This window comes from Bufo bufo, chromosome 3 (assembly GCF_905171765.1).
Source record: "Bufo bufo chromosome 3, aBufBuf1.1, whole genome shotgun sequence".
NCBI lineage: Eukaryota > Metazoa > Chordata > Amphibia > Anura > Bufonidae > Bufo > Bufo bufo.
In genome coordinates, this window is record NC_053391.1 from 220,634,603 (window position 1) to 220,650,047 (window position 15,445).

General features: G+C 41.7%; 1 protein-coding gene across 1 annotated transcript in view; it reads left to right on the top strand.

The window, feature by feature from the left end:
- The window catches only part of SLC26A9 (solute carrier family 26 member 9), a 98,517-nt gene that overhangs the window by 66,583 nt on the left and 16,489 nt on the right, over window positions 1-15,445 (top strand). Inside the window, exons 13-17 of the mRNA XM_040421845.1 lie at window positions 6,233-6,339; window positions 6,911-6,980; window positions 7,140-7,232; window positions 8,792-8,899; window positions 13,116-13,403. Of these exons, the coding sequence (XP_040277779.1) occupies window positions 6,233-6,339; window positions 6,911-6,980; window positions 7,140-7,232; window positions 8,792-8,899; window positions 13,116-13,403 (666 nt within the window). The remainder of the gene's footprint in view (window positions 1-6,232; window positions 6,340-6,910; window positions 6,981-7,139; window positions 7,233-8,791; window positions 8,900-13,115; window positions 13,404-15,445) is intronic.

Here is a 15,445-nt window from a genome sequence, read left to right on the forward strand (position 1 = left end):
CTTTAGGGGCAGAATTCTGCAGGGGAAATTCTGCAATGAAACCCCAGCAAAAACCCTATGCATTACATAAAATCTGTGGTGGATATCTACAGCATAAATTGACATGCTGTGGACCTAAATGCTATGTACACATTTTGCGGTAATTATTGCATTGCACTCATTTTGAACAACATTTTTTTTTCGATTGGTCTTTAATAAGCATTTTGAACCCCATGAGTTTCTGTAGTAGCAGGCTCTGAATTTTCACTCTACTCTGTCAGACAGCTCTGCTGACGGCTCCTTATCTCTGCTCTCTGACCTCCTAATCATTATAACTCAATTCTTATCTTACCGATAAGAATGTGGCTTAAATAACTTTGTATGACCTTTGTAATTTAGCGATAAAGCTACTTTCACATCTGTGCTTTGGTTTCCGGTTTTGAGATCCGGCAGAGGAATGAATACTGATGCATCCTGAACAGTGCATACCCCATTCACAATACATTGGCCCTAAACTGAACCATTTTGGCCTGGTTTAGGGATCTTCTGCCGGATCTCAAAACTGGAATGACAAAAAGCTGATATGAAAGTAGCCAAAAGTTTATTAGATGAATGGCACAAAGTGAAAGTACCATTCACACAGCTTGACAAACAGTTAACCCTTTGTGACAGAATGGCTCAATATTTGTAATAAAGACTAGATGAAAAATAAATGAGCAAAATGCAATCATAAAATAAATTGCCCCGAAGGTGTACATAGCCTTTAAAATCTACATGGCAGGTCAATTTAGTGTGCCTTCATAGTTGGCAGGTTTTGTTTTCAAAATTTGTGCAACTGAAAATCAGTTTATCTGAATGGGGTTGTTTTACCAGCAAGCCCTACTCAGGTGAGAAGGACAGTCGCAGTGATGGTAAGCTTATGCTGCAGATTGCATGTGGATGACATACACCACCATATACCTTTTATAGTTGTTGTAATTTAATTAATTGAATAAAAAAAAAAAATTTGTTAAACAAAAGGTTTAAAAAGTACTGGTAATAACACTGGCTATGTAACTACTGTTACCAAAGTTGAAAAAAGTCACAGTTCAACTATTCTCAGATCAGTTATACAACACTGTAAGATTAATTTTAACCCTTTGTGTAATTATCTATTAGATAAACATTAGCCCTTTTTAAATGCTGACATAGCATCTGCCATTACAACATCCTGGGGTAGGGCATTGCATGGTCTACTCTACCAGTAAAGAATCCTTTCCCGTACTTATGTCTGAATCGCCCTTCCTCCACACTCAAAGAAAGCTCCCTGGTTTTCTTTTTGTCTTATTTTGTCTATAAAATTTTATTTGCTTTTGCAGCTGCTGCCTGAGATTGAGTAATAATGCTTAGCCTACTTGTAACCAGAATACCCAAGTCCTTTTCTTGTTCTATTGTCCCCAGGTTTATTCCATTTAATGTCTATACAGCTATACAATTAGGGTGCATTCACACGACCGTATAAATGGATCCGCATCTATTCCGCAAATTTGCAGAACGGGTGCGGACCCATTCATTTCAATAGGGACAGCACACCGTCAGTTGTTCCGTTCCGTGGCCCCGCAAAAAATATAGAGCATGTCCTATTCTTGTCCGCAACCTCGGACAACATTAGGCATTCTCTATATAGCGCTGGCCATGTGAGGTCCGCAAATTGCAGAAAGCACATGGCTGGTATCCGTGTTTTGCGGATCCGCAAATTTGTGGACCGCAAAACACTTATGGTCGTGTGAATGCACCCTAACTGTGGCCTGGGTGAATTACTTCCCATTTATCAACATTAAAATTCATCTGCCACATTATTGCCCATGCTGCCAGCTTATCTAGGTCTTTCTGTAATATTTTAAAAGCAAGCTTCAGCTTCCTACACAGTTTTGTGTCTTCAGCAAAAACTGACACTTTACTCTTAATCCCATTTTTATGGTCCTAAAAAGATTAAAAAGTATTGGGCCTAACACATAGCCTTGTGGTGCCCGGGCGCTGACCTTAGCCAATTTTGAATATGTATTTACAACGATCCTTTGTTTTCTGCCCCATAACCAGTTCCTTACACATGTGCATATGTTGTCCCCTAGTCCCTGCATATGTACCAAGCTCAGTTTCCTCAGTGACCACAGATGAATACCATCTGGACCAGGGGCTCTATCAATATTTAATTTGCTGAGAGGCATGAACTAAACTGATTTGTACATATTTCATAACTAAATTTTAGCAAATGTAATCAGATGATAACTAAATGTTCTATAGTGCCTAGCTATTAAAAGGTCCATACACATTATTCCACTAAACGTGAAAGGAAATTAAAAAACCCCATTCATATGTATTGCACGTTTATAGCATATTGTGAATCAACATTGTCAATCTGGGAAACTCTATCAGGTCTGAACATGAACTCATAGTCCTGCTAAATAAGAAGTCGGCTTATTTTACACGGTGCAACTCTCCTACTACGGAGATAGAGATATTTAGGAAAAGACATTGGGTGATTTTTAAAGTCTCGATTCCCTAGTCTCCCCCAGCCGAATTGATCTCTTAATCATTTATTTTACTTTTACAGTAAAGAAACTATGTAACCTTAAAGTGTAATGGCCCATTTACACAGGCGGACTGAACAGGCAATTTTTGTGAATGAACCATTTGTTCCTGAAAATTGCCTGCTCGTCAGAGATGGTGAGAGCTGCATTTATTTGCAGCACTCCACTGCATGTGGATGATTCATTACACAGGATTATCTGCTGCCCAGAAATGATGATATTTGTGTCGCCATCCACACTATGAGCCTTTGCTCATTCATTGGGTAATCAGCAGCAACTTTAGAGAGGCTGATTATCAGGAATGCGCCTTTATATGAATGCTCGCTCCAAATAATTCACCCAATAATTGTCCCATTAAAAGGAAACGTAACTGTCGCTTCAATTTTTTAATATGTAGGGTCAGTCACTTGACGTGTTTTGTAATACTGTTTATGTCTTTATTATCTGCCGGGCGCATCCTGCTTAGTTATTGAGTGCTGGGCAGCTGGAGAAGAACCATGCTGTAGCTAAAAGTGCTGACAGCAAGTAAACTCTGTAAATCTGTGTTGATCACTGCAGAACTGTTTTCCTCTATTTGCCAAGTGCTTAACAACCAAACAGGGAATTTCTATGAAAATAGAGAACGCACACACAGAACTACAGAGTATACGGTACTTACTTTACATATATTTCCATTGTAAAGAAAATAATAATGACTGTCCCTCCATATTTAAAAAATAAAGATAAAGCAACAGTTAGGCTCTAAATGTGTTACAGCGGTGGCTGCAAGCTGCCACTGCTCTGGTGTACTCACCAAGAGAACTCAATCCCAATGTCTTTCTCTGGGCGAGCATGGTTGGTCCTGCTTTGTCCCTCCACACAAGCTGTGGCTTGCTTGATTCTCCTCTTCTGCCCATTGGGGGTGCACATGCCCCCTTCGGCTCCTAAAGGGCCAGCTCCCGTGCACCCTAATCTTCACCGGCCAAATCTGGCAACACTGGGGTATTTCAAGTACCTGAGCAAAAGGTTCCTTAGTTTCCTGCAAAGGTGTGCTGATCTGTTGTCTGACTGTGTACCGAATTCTGCCCATTTACTGTTCTCTGACCCTCCACTGCTTGACCTAACCTGTTACCCATATAGATTCTATGCTGTATGTCCTAGCCGTCAGCTTCATTTCTATATTGCACGTACACTGCCAGCCCTGACCACAATTCTTCTCGGTGCCCAGAACCTGCTGTAAAGTCCGAAGGGAGATTAGTGAGGACTGCCAGGATAACGCCCTTAGAATTATCCCTAAGCCAAATCTGTTGGTTAACACAGTGTTTCCATACAAACTGTCATAACAAAATGCTTCCTACTATTTCTTACTAAACCCCCCAAACACATGCACACTCAGGCTCAGACAAGCGTGCCTATGTTCTAAATAAATAAAAGAGAGTAAATTGCTGCCATACACCTCTGGCGATGACTTACATCTTCAAGAACCAAAAGATCAGGTGTATTTAAATCCAACTGCCCTATCTTTCTTTTCCCAAACATCTTCCTTAGGGAGAGTCAGGAGACTTCCCATACACATTAGTTGGTTGGCTGGCCTCTGCAAAACCAGTGAGTTGTGTGTATAGCTAGTGTGTATAGCCAGCTTTAGATCTCACCAAACAGTTCTGAGATTACCTTGTGAAGGTCATATGATGTCAATGGCGCCTGGTCAACAGCCTAGATATTAGCTAGGCCTCTTATCAGTTTAAATAGGCAAAATAAATAATGAAATAATTTCATTAGCAGTAAGGTAGATGGAAGGAAGCCAATGTTCTAGAGAAAGTAAGCAAAGTCTTGTAGGCTTAAGAGGCTGTATAAACAACACTAGAAATTGTATATTATTTTATTTGTTTGAGAGTGATATTACTGGGAAATTATACTATATATGCTATATATTTTCAAAAGCTTTGCTAATATAAAATTAAAATACAATGACTATGGCAGGGGAGGCCAACTCGCAGCTCTCGAGCCGCATGCTGCTCTTTGCCGCTTCAAGTGCGGCTCTTGCAGTGGAGATGGGAAGCAGCTGCGCAGCCTAATAGAGAACATGGAATGCGCCGATCTCAGCGCCTACCATATCCTCTTCACTAGAGTCCCTCCCTCCCTCTCCACTGTGACGCGGCTGCCGCTGCCACCAGTGGGGAGATAGCAGGGAGGAGAAGGGCAGCGGCTGTGGCCACTTCATCACCAATGAATGTAATTAATTCAAGTATAGGAGGCAGCGGGTGCCGGCGGCGGTATCACATACCCGGCCTCAATAACAGGGCATGCGATCCGCCGAAGCGCTGAAATTAACCCCTCAGGTGCCACACCTGAGGGGTTAATTGCCACGGTTTGGCGGATCGCATGCCCTGTTATTGAGGCCGGGTATGTGATACCGCCGCCGGCACCCGCTGCCTCCTATACTTGAATTAATGTGTTAATTACATTCATTGGTGGTGCAGTGCGCCCCCCAGTATTATAAATTCTAACCATTGGTGGCGCAGTGCCCCCCCGAGTATTAGTATCATTGGTGGCAGTGGCCACAGGGTCCCCTCCCCCTTAATTGGTGGCAATTCCAATCAGAGCCCCAGCAGTGTAATCCTGAGGCTCCGATCTGTTACCATGGCAGCCAGGACGCTACTGAAGCCTTGGCTGCCATGGTAATCTCCCTGCTGCTGTGTGTACTATGCACAGGGCAGCAGGGAGAGTGTGAAGTCCTATTCAGCCTAATAGAGCTCTATTAGGGTGAATAGGACAAGGGTTCTAGCCCCTAAGGGGGCTAATAGTAAATAAAATAAAATAAAAAGTAAAAAAAAAACACCAAAATATTAAAAGTTTAAATCGCTCCCTTTCCCAATTTTACATATAAAATTTACAAACAATAAAAAACAAACATATTACATATTGCCATGCCCGAAAAAGTTTGAACTATTAAAATATTGAAAAATATTTCCTATGCGGTGAACGCCGTAACAGAAAAAAAATCTAAACCGCACGATGTATAGCTTGTGGCTCCTGGTAGTCATACTTTTATTTTTTTCTGGCTATTTGTGTCCTTATGGTTGGCCACCCCTGGACTATGGCATGGTAATACAGCAGTTACTAATTGATCATAAATGTGAGATGGTTTAAAGACTGTTTGCACTTTTCACATTTTTATTAACGTTATCCTTTCATTCTTTGATTTCAACAGATCCTAAACAGACCTTTGTGTTTCCATAGTTACAGGATACAAATGTACCCTATGTAGTCTGATCCTGCAATCATGTGATACTCCTCTCCCTCTGTCTCCTATTCTTATAAGCCTACAGACAGTAGAAGAGGGGGGCAGATTGAAACAATAAAAAGTTATTATGAATCATGTTGAGAGTAGTAGTAGTTGCATCATAGTTCTAATGAACACACTTAGGAGATAATATCTGACTGTTCTGCTGTACCCCGATTAACAGTAATGTACTGATGGTCGATAATTTACCAGGTTATTTCTCATCTAATGTAATTTTACTGTTACTTACTTGTTTCTACAGTATATAGAGTTCTATATACTGTAAACCTACTTCAGTCAGTTCCTGCTTGTTTAGTCTGACTTTCAAGTCTGGCCTTCCAGTATATGAATATACCAGAATTCTTTTGATATGTTTTTTTTTTTTTCATATGTTTTGATGATTTGTGATTTTTTTTCATAGTGTGTTTGGGTTGTGAGTTTCCTCTCCACCTTCATCCTTGGCCTTCCCTATGGCGTTGCTGTTGGTGTAGGATTTTCTGTCTTGGTTGTCATCTTTAACACACAATTGTAAGTTGTGTCTTCTTTGTGCTGCTACAAAATAAATGATGAGGGCAGACAGCAACTATCAGAAATCAATGCATGAATCTATCATCCTTTTTAAAATTTATATACAATATGCAATATATAACCAATTTAGCAAGGCCACTTCTAGCAGATAGTAAGGTTTTAGACATATTTCCACTGCCTTGTCTACTCTTCACTTCATCAGCCACAGGGAAATGTAACTTCATGTTACCCCTTAGTGGGGCTGGGCCTATATCTGGAGATACAGTAGACAGCTAGATATGTTGAAAATTTTTCAGCACTTAAAAAATAGTAATAATAAATCCTTTTTTTATTCATCTATATGTTGAACGCTAGGAAAAGACTTGTGTACAATATTAATTTCAGTGCTGGTAAATTTTTCTATATGTTCAAGTTCAATACCTAGCCATTTCCCATGGACTTGCACTCTGGACTGCCTACTTTATCGCTGCTAGTATATTTTTCTACTTTAGATAGATACGCAGACAGATATTGATTTAGCTACTGTCATATACTAATTCATTTTTGTGCCTCTTTTTTTTTAACGTGTTAGTCGAAATGGTTCAGCATTGGGTCAGGTGGCCTCTACTGATTTATATAAAAACCCAAAAGTATACAGCAAGGTAAGAAATGTACTCAATAATGTCCTTTGTAGTTAGCAAAAGAACTGTAACTACAAATAATACTTACATTAGGTAAAGGCTCCATTATACATATGCTGCTGTACACTTAAATACATAAATATACATTTTCATATGCATATATGTTTTTTTTGGCTCCAGGTTCAATCTATTGAAGGGATCAAGATTGTCAATTACTGTTCTCCACTTTATTTTGCAAATTCAGAGATATTTAGACAGAAGGTTATTAAGAAGGTAAGCTCTTAAATGGATTTTAATTGAACACATATAGGCTCTCAAGCATGGTCATATCTTGAAGCATCTGAGCCCAAATCCAGTATCTGTAACTGGGCTTCTGCCTACCATGTGTCTTTGGTGTCTACTTATGCGGCAGAGGGGCTTTGGGACTCTAAGGCACCAGGGCTCGGGTATGAGTGCCACCTTTCCGTCTCCTATAGGTATGCCCCTGCTATTCAGCTTTGTAATGATATTCTGAAAATACCAGGTTTATATGTTTTTACTGATCAAAACACCCACACATTTAGACTATGTGCATATGGTGAGCATGAGATTGTTTAATAAGTAGAATGAAAGAGTAACAAAGAGAGTAATGAAGAGTATGAGTATGTGAATATAGTACAATATACCCTATCAGTACTGTGTGTACATGTATAACACAATATAATATAATAAGGAAACCTTTGACATTACAATCATTGGATTTCATTTGAAAATCTCAAATTGAAGCCTTCTTTAATGAATGTAAGGAGCACCAGCTTCTGAGAAATCGACATCTGATAAATGTTTTAATAAAGTTGCCATTTCATTATTGTCTATACAGGTTGAACATTGACTGATAGGATAGCTGCCTTACATCTGGTGGCATTAGAGGCAGATCTTGTTAAGAGCTCCTTTGCATCCCTTTCTTCCCAGAATTCCAGAGGAACATCTATGACCAATAAGCCTCCTCACACTGATTAAGGCACTCTCTCCCCAAGGAGAGATAGTACCCCCCCAAACTTAGACCTCTCACCCAGTTAAGCCAGTACTCTCTGTTCTACACTGATGAGGAGCAATCACAAAGAAACAGTTGTCTGGAGATGAAGTGCTGACTTATATAATATCCGAGTCATGTCTCAAGGCCTATTTAATGGGTCGAACAGTGACTTATAGGATAGCAACCTTACATCTGGTGGCATCAGAGGCACAGCTTGCTAAGAGCTCATTTGCATAACCAGTTCCCAGAATTCCAGAGGAGCGTTGCCTGGGCTATAAGTTTCTTCACGCCAATCAGTCACTCTCCATAAGGAGATATATTATTCCCCAACTTATTGTCTACACAGGAACATACTGAAAATATCTCAATGAGTCCAGTTATAAGCCATAATGGAGAACTGCTAGCATCAGAAATTAATGACTTCTCCTGAAGATAAGAGCTGACCAGGGTAGCTTTACATTTACAACTGACAGCATAATTAACAGGCTACACCATAATGAAAGTACATAAGAATGTTCAATATTCATATAAAATTGAAGAATTCTTGCTTCTTCGATCCTATACTCATACTAAACATATTCATATATCTAAACATATGAACCAAGAAAAAAACTCAATCTCATAACTGTCAAGAAATGTTCTGATTGATTATGTTGGGATGGTAGAAGAATTAAAATGTGAGATTGTACTGTATGTTATACCTTACTATTAAACTGTATTTTACTATTTTTATTGTAATACCATGTGTGGGGAATAGATTTCCATGTGTTTTACAGCATTCTCAACCATATTTAGATATGGCGTTCTTTGCCCCTAGACTGGACTGGATCCATGCAAAGTCTATCTGTCCAAAAAGAAGTACTTGAAGAAGCATGAAGCGGAAGAACTGCAAAGGCAAAGAGGGTCTGTGTTCATGAAAAGTAAGGTGAGTCTGAGCATGTGAGATGAAAAAGAAATGGCCGATCACATGCAGTTACATTTTATAAATGGTGCCTTTTTGTGAATATACATAATTTAAATAGCTTAAGAATAAAAAAAAAGAATGTGAGACATTTTCTTACTATATTCTTTCTGCTCCATCACGTACTATTACATCACTCCAGGAGGGTCGTTCCTGTTCCATGCTATATTAGTACGTAATAGCGATGGTGCAGGCTTAGGAGCTGGGCCTACGCCATCACTTGCTGGTACTGGCTGTACTATACAGCTGGCAGCCAGATATTATTGCTGGGATTAGAGATAGCTCCAGTCCCAGTAGGTTAAGCGGTAAGATGCCGAGGTTAATAGCGACTGCAGCACCTTAGATGTTAGACAGAAGGAGCTCCCCTTGTCCTCTGACCAGCGCATCGTGAATGCAATTACAGGGTGCTGAGTACTTGGAATGGCAGCCAGGAGCCTTCTGAAGGGCTCCAAGCCTGACATGTCCCAGCCACTAATACAGCCTGCTTCCAGCAGGCTGTTATTAGCATGCCAGTAAGAATTACTATGCACTGTAATACAGGGATATTACAGTGCTCAGTACAAGCAATCATAAGATTGCAAGTTCAAGTCCCTTAAGAGGTATACATTTTTTTTTTTTAAAGTTCAATATAGTTTTAAAAAATATATATATATACAGTGCAGACCAAAAGTTTGGACACACCTTCTCATTCAAAGAGTTTTCCTTATTTTCATGACTATGAATGCATCAAAACTATGAATTAACACATGTGGAATTATATACATAACAAACAAGTGTGAAACAACTGAAAATATGTCATATTCTAGGTTCTTCATAGTAGCCACCTTTTGCTTTGATTACTGCTTTGCACACTCTTGGCATTCTCTTGATGAGCTTCAAGAGGTAGTCCCCTGAAATGGTCTTCCAACAGTCTTGAAGGAGTTCCCAGAGATGCTTAGCACTTGTTGGCCCTTTTGCCTTCACTCTGCGGTCCAGCTCACCCCAAACCATCTCGATTGGGTTCAGGTCCGGTGACTGTGGAGGCCAGGTCATCTGGCGCAGCACCCCATCACTCTCCTTTATGGTCAAATAGCCCTTACTTTCAAAGTTTTCCCAATTTTTCGGCTGACTGACAGACCTTAATTTCTTAAAGTAATGATGGCCACTCGTTTTTCTTTACTTAGCTGCTTTTTTCTTGCCATAATACAAATTCTAACAGTCTATTCAATAGGACTATCAGCTGTGTATCCACCTGACTTCTCCTCAACGCAACTGATGGTCCCAACCCCATTTCTAAGGCAAGAAATCACACTTATTAAACCTGACAGGGCACACCTGTGAAGTGAAAACCATTTCAGGGGAATACCTCTTGAAGCTCATCAAGAGAATGCCAAGAGTGTGCAAAGCAGTAATCAAAGCAAAAGGAGGCTACTTTGAAGAACCTAGAATATGACATATTTTCAGTTGTTTCACACTTGTTTGTTATGTATATAATTCCACATGTGTTAATTCATAGTTTTGATGCCTTTAGTGTGTGAATCTACAATTTTCATAGTCATGAAAATTTGTGTCCAAACTTTTGGTCTGTACTGTATATAAAATATAAAAAAATAAAAATATAAAAGATTAATACTATTAATATTGCAGAGTCTGCAACAACCCAATCTATTACAATATTCCATTATTTAACCTGCACGATGACCGCCATAAATAAAATAAATCCCCAATGCCAGAATCATCTTTTTTTTTGTCAGCTCAGCTCTGCAATTATTTTTAAATAAAAATCTGATCTGGTTAAGTGATAATCTTCTTAACAAGGTAGTCTTTTGGGGCGATGTTTTACTGGAATCAGTTTTAGTTTTTGCTATTTAATCTAATATATAAAGCTGAGTGTATGTATGTGTGTCCGTATGTCCGCTAAAGGAATCCGCACCATCGCATATACAATCATGAAATTTGGCACACAGGTACATCAGGTGTCAGGGAAGGTTTTAGACCGGGTCTCAGCTCTCTAGCACGTACCGTTCCTGACATATTCCACAAAAAAATGAATTAGCCAATAGAAGCCTGGTCACATGACCCTGATCAGCCAATAGAAGCTTGCAGGCTCTTAGTCTCCACATACACACAGTTTTATACCAGGTTTCCATAACAACCCACCCATTTTTCTTCCCTGCTGTAGGTCAGCTTTAAAGGGGTAGGGTGCTGTGGATGACACTGTTAAGGGAGCGGAGTGCTGTGGCGGTCACAGTTAAAGAGGACCTTTCATGTTTTTTTATTAAGTGAGATAAATACCTTTACTTGCTGCCACCTTGCCAGATATTTTAAAACATCGCTCCTGCGCCTGTGCCCCCCTGCATTTTTCCCCCTCAGTATGCTAATATGGAGCATCGGTACAGGGAGGAGGAGATGCCAGGGTTTCTCAATGGGTGTCTCCTTTTCCCTGGTCGTGCTGCGATCCAATCACAGCAGAGAGTGTCACAGCCAGGGAGAAAAAAAAGCACACCTTCTCCCTGGCTGTGATGCTCTCAACTGTGATTGTACCAGGGCACAGCCAGGGAGAAGGAGACGCCCATTGAGAAACCCAGGCGTCTCCTCCTCCCTGTACTGATGCTCAGTATTAACATACTGAGCGAGAAAAATACAGGGGGGCACAGCAGGGCGCAGGAGCGATATTTTAAAAAATCAGGCAGGGTGGCAGCATCAGCGTGGGGTACCATTCAAGTAAATATATTTATCTCAATTAATAAAAAAACATGAAAGGTCCTCTATAAGGGGGCAGGTATGGTGGCCATTCAGGCCACCCTCAAAAGACGGACTTAAAAACCCCGCCCCCAGGTCCCACTAAGCCACGCCCCTGACCAGGTTAGGTCACGCCCCCTCCCACTCCACAGCCGACGGAGATTGAAAAAATGAAGGTAAAAATCAACTTCTGTGAGCTTCAGGGGTAGGAGGGAGGGAGGGTGACTTTCTCCCTGCAGCTCACGCTCAGACAGCACAGTGCTGCTGTCTGAGAGTGAGCTGTTCAAAAGGACACACCTGTGTCCGTCCAGGCCCTGCGTCGGACGGAGGAAAGGTAGTCTGAAAGCCAGACTGTCCGGCCTAAAACCGGACCTCTGGCCACACTAGGGACAGGCTGCTGTGGAGGTCACAGTTAAGGGGATGGTCCTCTATGGAGGTCTGTGTTAAGGGGCATATTGCTATAGAGGCCAATTTTAAGGGGATAGGGTGCTGTGAAAATCACTGTTAAGGAGATGGGGTACAGTGGAGGTCACTAATAAAGGGTCAGCCGCTGTGGAGTTCACTGTCAAAGGGGCGGGCTGCTGTGGAGGTCACTGTTAAATGGGCGGGATGCTGTGGAGGTCACTGTTAAAGGGGCAGGCACTGTGGAGTTCTCTGTTAAGGGGGCATGGAACGGTGGAGGTCATAGTTAAGGGGACGGTCCGCTATGGAGGTCAGTGTTAAAGGGCGGGGTGCTGTAGAGGTCACTGAAAAGGGGGCGGGTGTTGTGGAGGTCACATTTAAAGGGAACTGAGCTCTGTGGAGGTCACTGTTAAGGGGCGGGTTATTATGGAAATCACTGTTAATGAGACGGGTTACTGTGGAGGTCACTAATAAAGGGGCTGCCGCTGCGGAGTTCACTGTTAAAGGGGAGGGTGCTGTGGATGTTACTGTTAAGGGAGCAGGCTGCTGTGGAAGTCACTGTTAAAGGGGTGGGGTACTGTAGATGTCACTGTTATAATGGATACTGTCAATATCTTTTAAGGGCACACACAAACATTAAATGAAATAGATGAAATATACCCGTGCGAAGCCGGGTCCTTCTGCTAGTTTCATAATATGCAGCATCTTTACATGTGAAGACACCAATAGAGGGTTCTTTCAGAACAGGTGTATTCATACTCACATCATGTGACAGATCATGTGACACTTTAATTGCACACAGGGGGACCTTATTCAACTAATTGATTGGACCAGACTTATTTAGGGCTTTTATAGCAAAAGAAAAAATGTATTTTAATTCCAGATTGTAATGCAACAAAAAGCAGGAAAGATACCAAAGGGGTTGACAAGGTATGATAGATACTGTAGATAGATAGACAGACAGACAGATAGATAGATAGATAGATAGATAGATAAATAGATAGATAGATCTATCGATAGACTTCTCATTCACTCTTTTTTTTTCTCTGTTATGCAGACATTATCACTGCAAGAACTACAAGAGGACTTTGATAGTGCACCCCCAACTGATTCCAACAATAACAGCACAGTGAATGGAACAACCAGTACCATCAGTTACATAGCATCAAATACTCTGACAGTGGGTTCTTCAATTCCTGTCATTATTTCAAATGGCATGTCCACCCCAGCACAAACTGAAGATCCTATCACCATGGCACCTCCTTTTGTTAACTTCCATACTGTCATCATTGACATGAGTGGTGTGTGTTTCGTAGATCTGATGGGCATTAAAGCCTTAGGAAAGGTATTTAATAAATGGCACTATTGGATCCTCCTGACACACTTAGAATGATTAGAAATTATAAAAATGATGCCACTAGCATTTTTCATTGTCTATATGAATTCCGAGGTTTACATTGATTAATTTAATAGTATATTGATTCTATTTCTCTCGTCCATGCACAGATTATTATCTGCAGCACAATGCTACCATTGAGGTGGTAGCTGTGTAAATTAAAAGGGTTTTCTGAGATTTTGATACTGTTGACCTATCCCCTGGATAGGTCATCAGTATCGGATTGGTGGGAGTCTGAAACCTGAGATCTCCGCCAATCAGCTAGTTTGAGAAGGCAGTGGTGCTAATGTGAGCGCCGTGGCCTTCTCAGAGCTCAACAAGCACAAATTACATAGTATAGTGGCAGTGCTTGGTATTCCAGCTTAGCTCCATTCACTTGAATGGGGCTGAGCTGTTCATTGGCCCCGTGAACGATGAATGTGACGTCAATGCCCTTGGAAAAGCTGCAGCTCTTCCAGGAGCACTGATGCCTTCTCAAATTGCTGATTGGCGGTGGTCCCGATTTATCGGACCCCAAGCGATCAGATACTGATATCTATCCAGAGGATACTTAAAACTATATCAGATATTCACACATCCTAAAAGTAGATAACCAAATCAAACAAATGAGTCAAAAAATATTAGACATGATCACTTATTTATTTAGGAAAATTATCCAATGTCATATGTCTGCGAATGGCAAAAGTATATGAAAATTATGTAAAAAGTGTCAAGAGAACTGAAAAGTTGCAAACTATGGTGCAAATAAGTCCTTTGCCATAATCTGTGACTTTTTTATGAAAGAACTTTGACGTAAAATGCTTGATAAATGTCTGCCATTGTGTACAAATGGAAGAAATGCAAGACCATTATTAGACTTCCCAGGAGTGGTGGACCAACAAAGATCATGCCAAGACAGTGGCGTACCGCCAATAGAGGCAGGATACGCCACTGCTATGGGGCCCGCGGCACCGGGGGGCCCGGAGTGCTCGGAAGGCCCCGCCCCCTGCAACTGCGCTCACTGCAGGGCCGGCTCAGAGGCGGTCTGCACACTTATAATTAGCTCCGAGTCCCAGCGCCGCCGATAATACACGCCGCCCCCCCCCCGTCTGACTTCTCATTGACTCACTGACACTCCCTAGGACCCAGCCGCGCTCCCTCGGCTCGTGCGTCTGCTGCGCCTGCACTGCTTCACATACTGGGCCAATCAGCATTAGCAGTGTGTTAAGATCCTGCTGCTGATTGGCCCAGCCAGTGCAGGCAGCAGGCGCGTACCCAGCAGCATGGGAGAACTTTAGAGTGAGTTGTGCTGCCCGGCCGCGACAGACGCCAGTGCCTTTTCCATCATCTCACAGCCAGTCCGGACCTGTGCCACTGCCAGCCGTCGTCCACACAGTAGGACTATCTTTACAACCGGGATCATTAATGAAAAAAATGTCTGTAGTGTACTAATAACAGTCTGTACTAATAACAGTCTCCTAGCACTGGCGTAACTAGAAATGACTGGGCAGTGGGCCCCACAGGAAATTTTTGAACGGGCCCCCCCCCCAGCTGTTTGGCACCTCTGACCGGCAGAGACACTTGACTTCTTCCCTAATACAATCCAAATTCTAATTATCGTCCAAAAGACAAGTCATGGAAATATATGTATACTGTAGTATGATATTTTGACAGTAAAGGTAAGAATAAAGGTCTTCTGGTTAGTACAGTATACTTTCTATATTTCCATGACTTGTCTATTGGACGATAATTGGACTGTATTAGGGAAGTCAAGTGTCTCTGCTGGTCAGAGGTGCCGGACAGCTGGGAGGGGGGGCAATTCAAAAATTTCCTGTGGGGCCCAGTCATTTCTAATTACGCTAGTGCTAATAGAGACTGTATAAAACGTTCCAGTTCCAGAACTTCATGTAAAGGACTTTCTGAGGGCAGCAGCAAGCAGAGTTCCTGTGGGGGTGGGCGGTACTGTAGGCTCATAGAGGACTCAGGAATGTGCCCTCCCCCTCGCCCCCCCA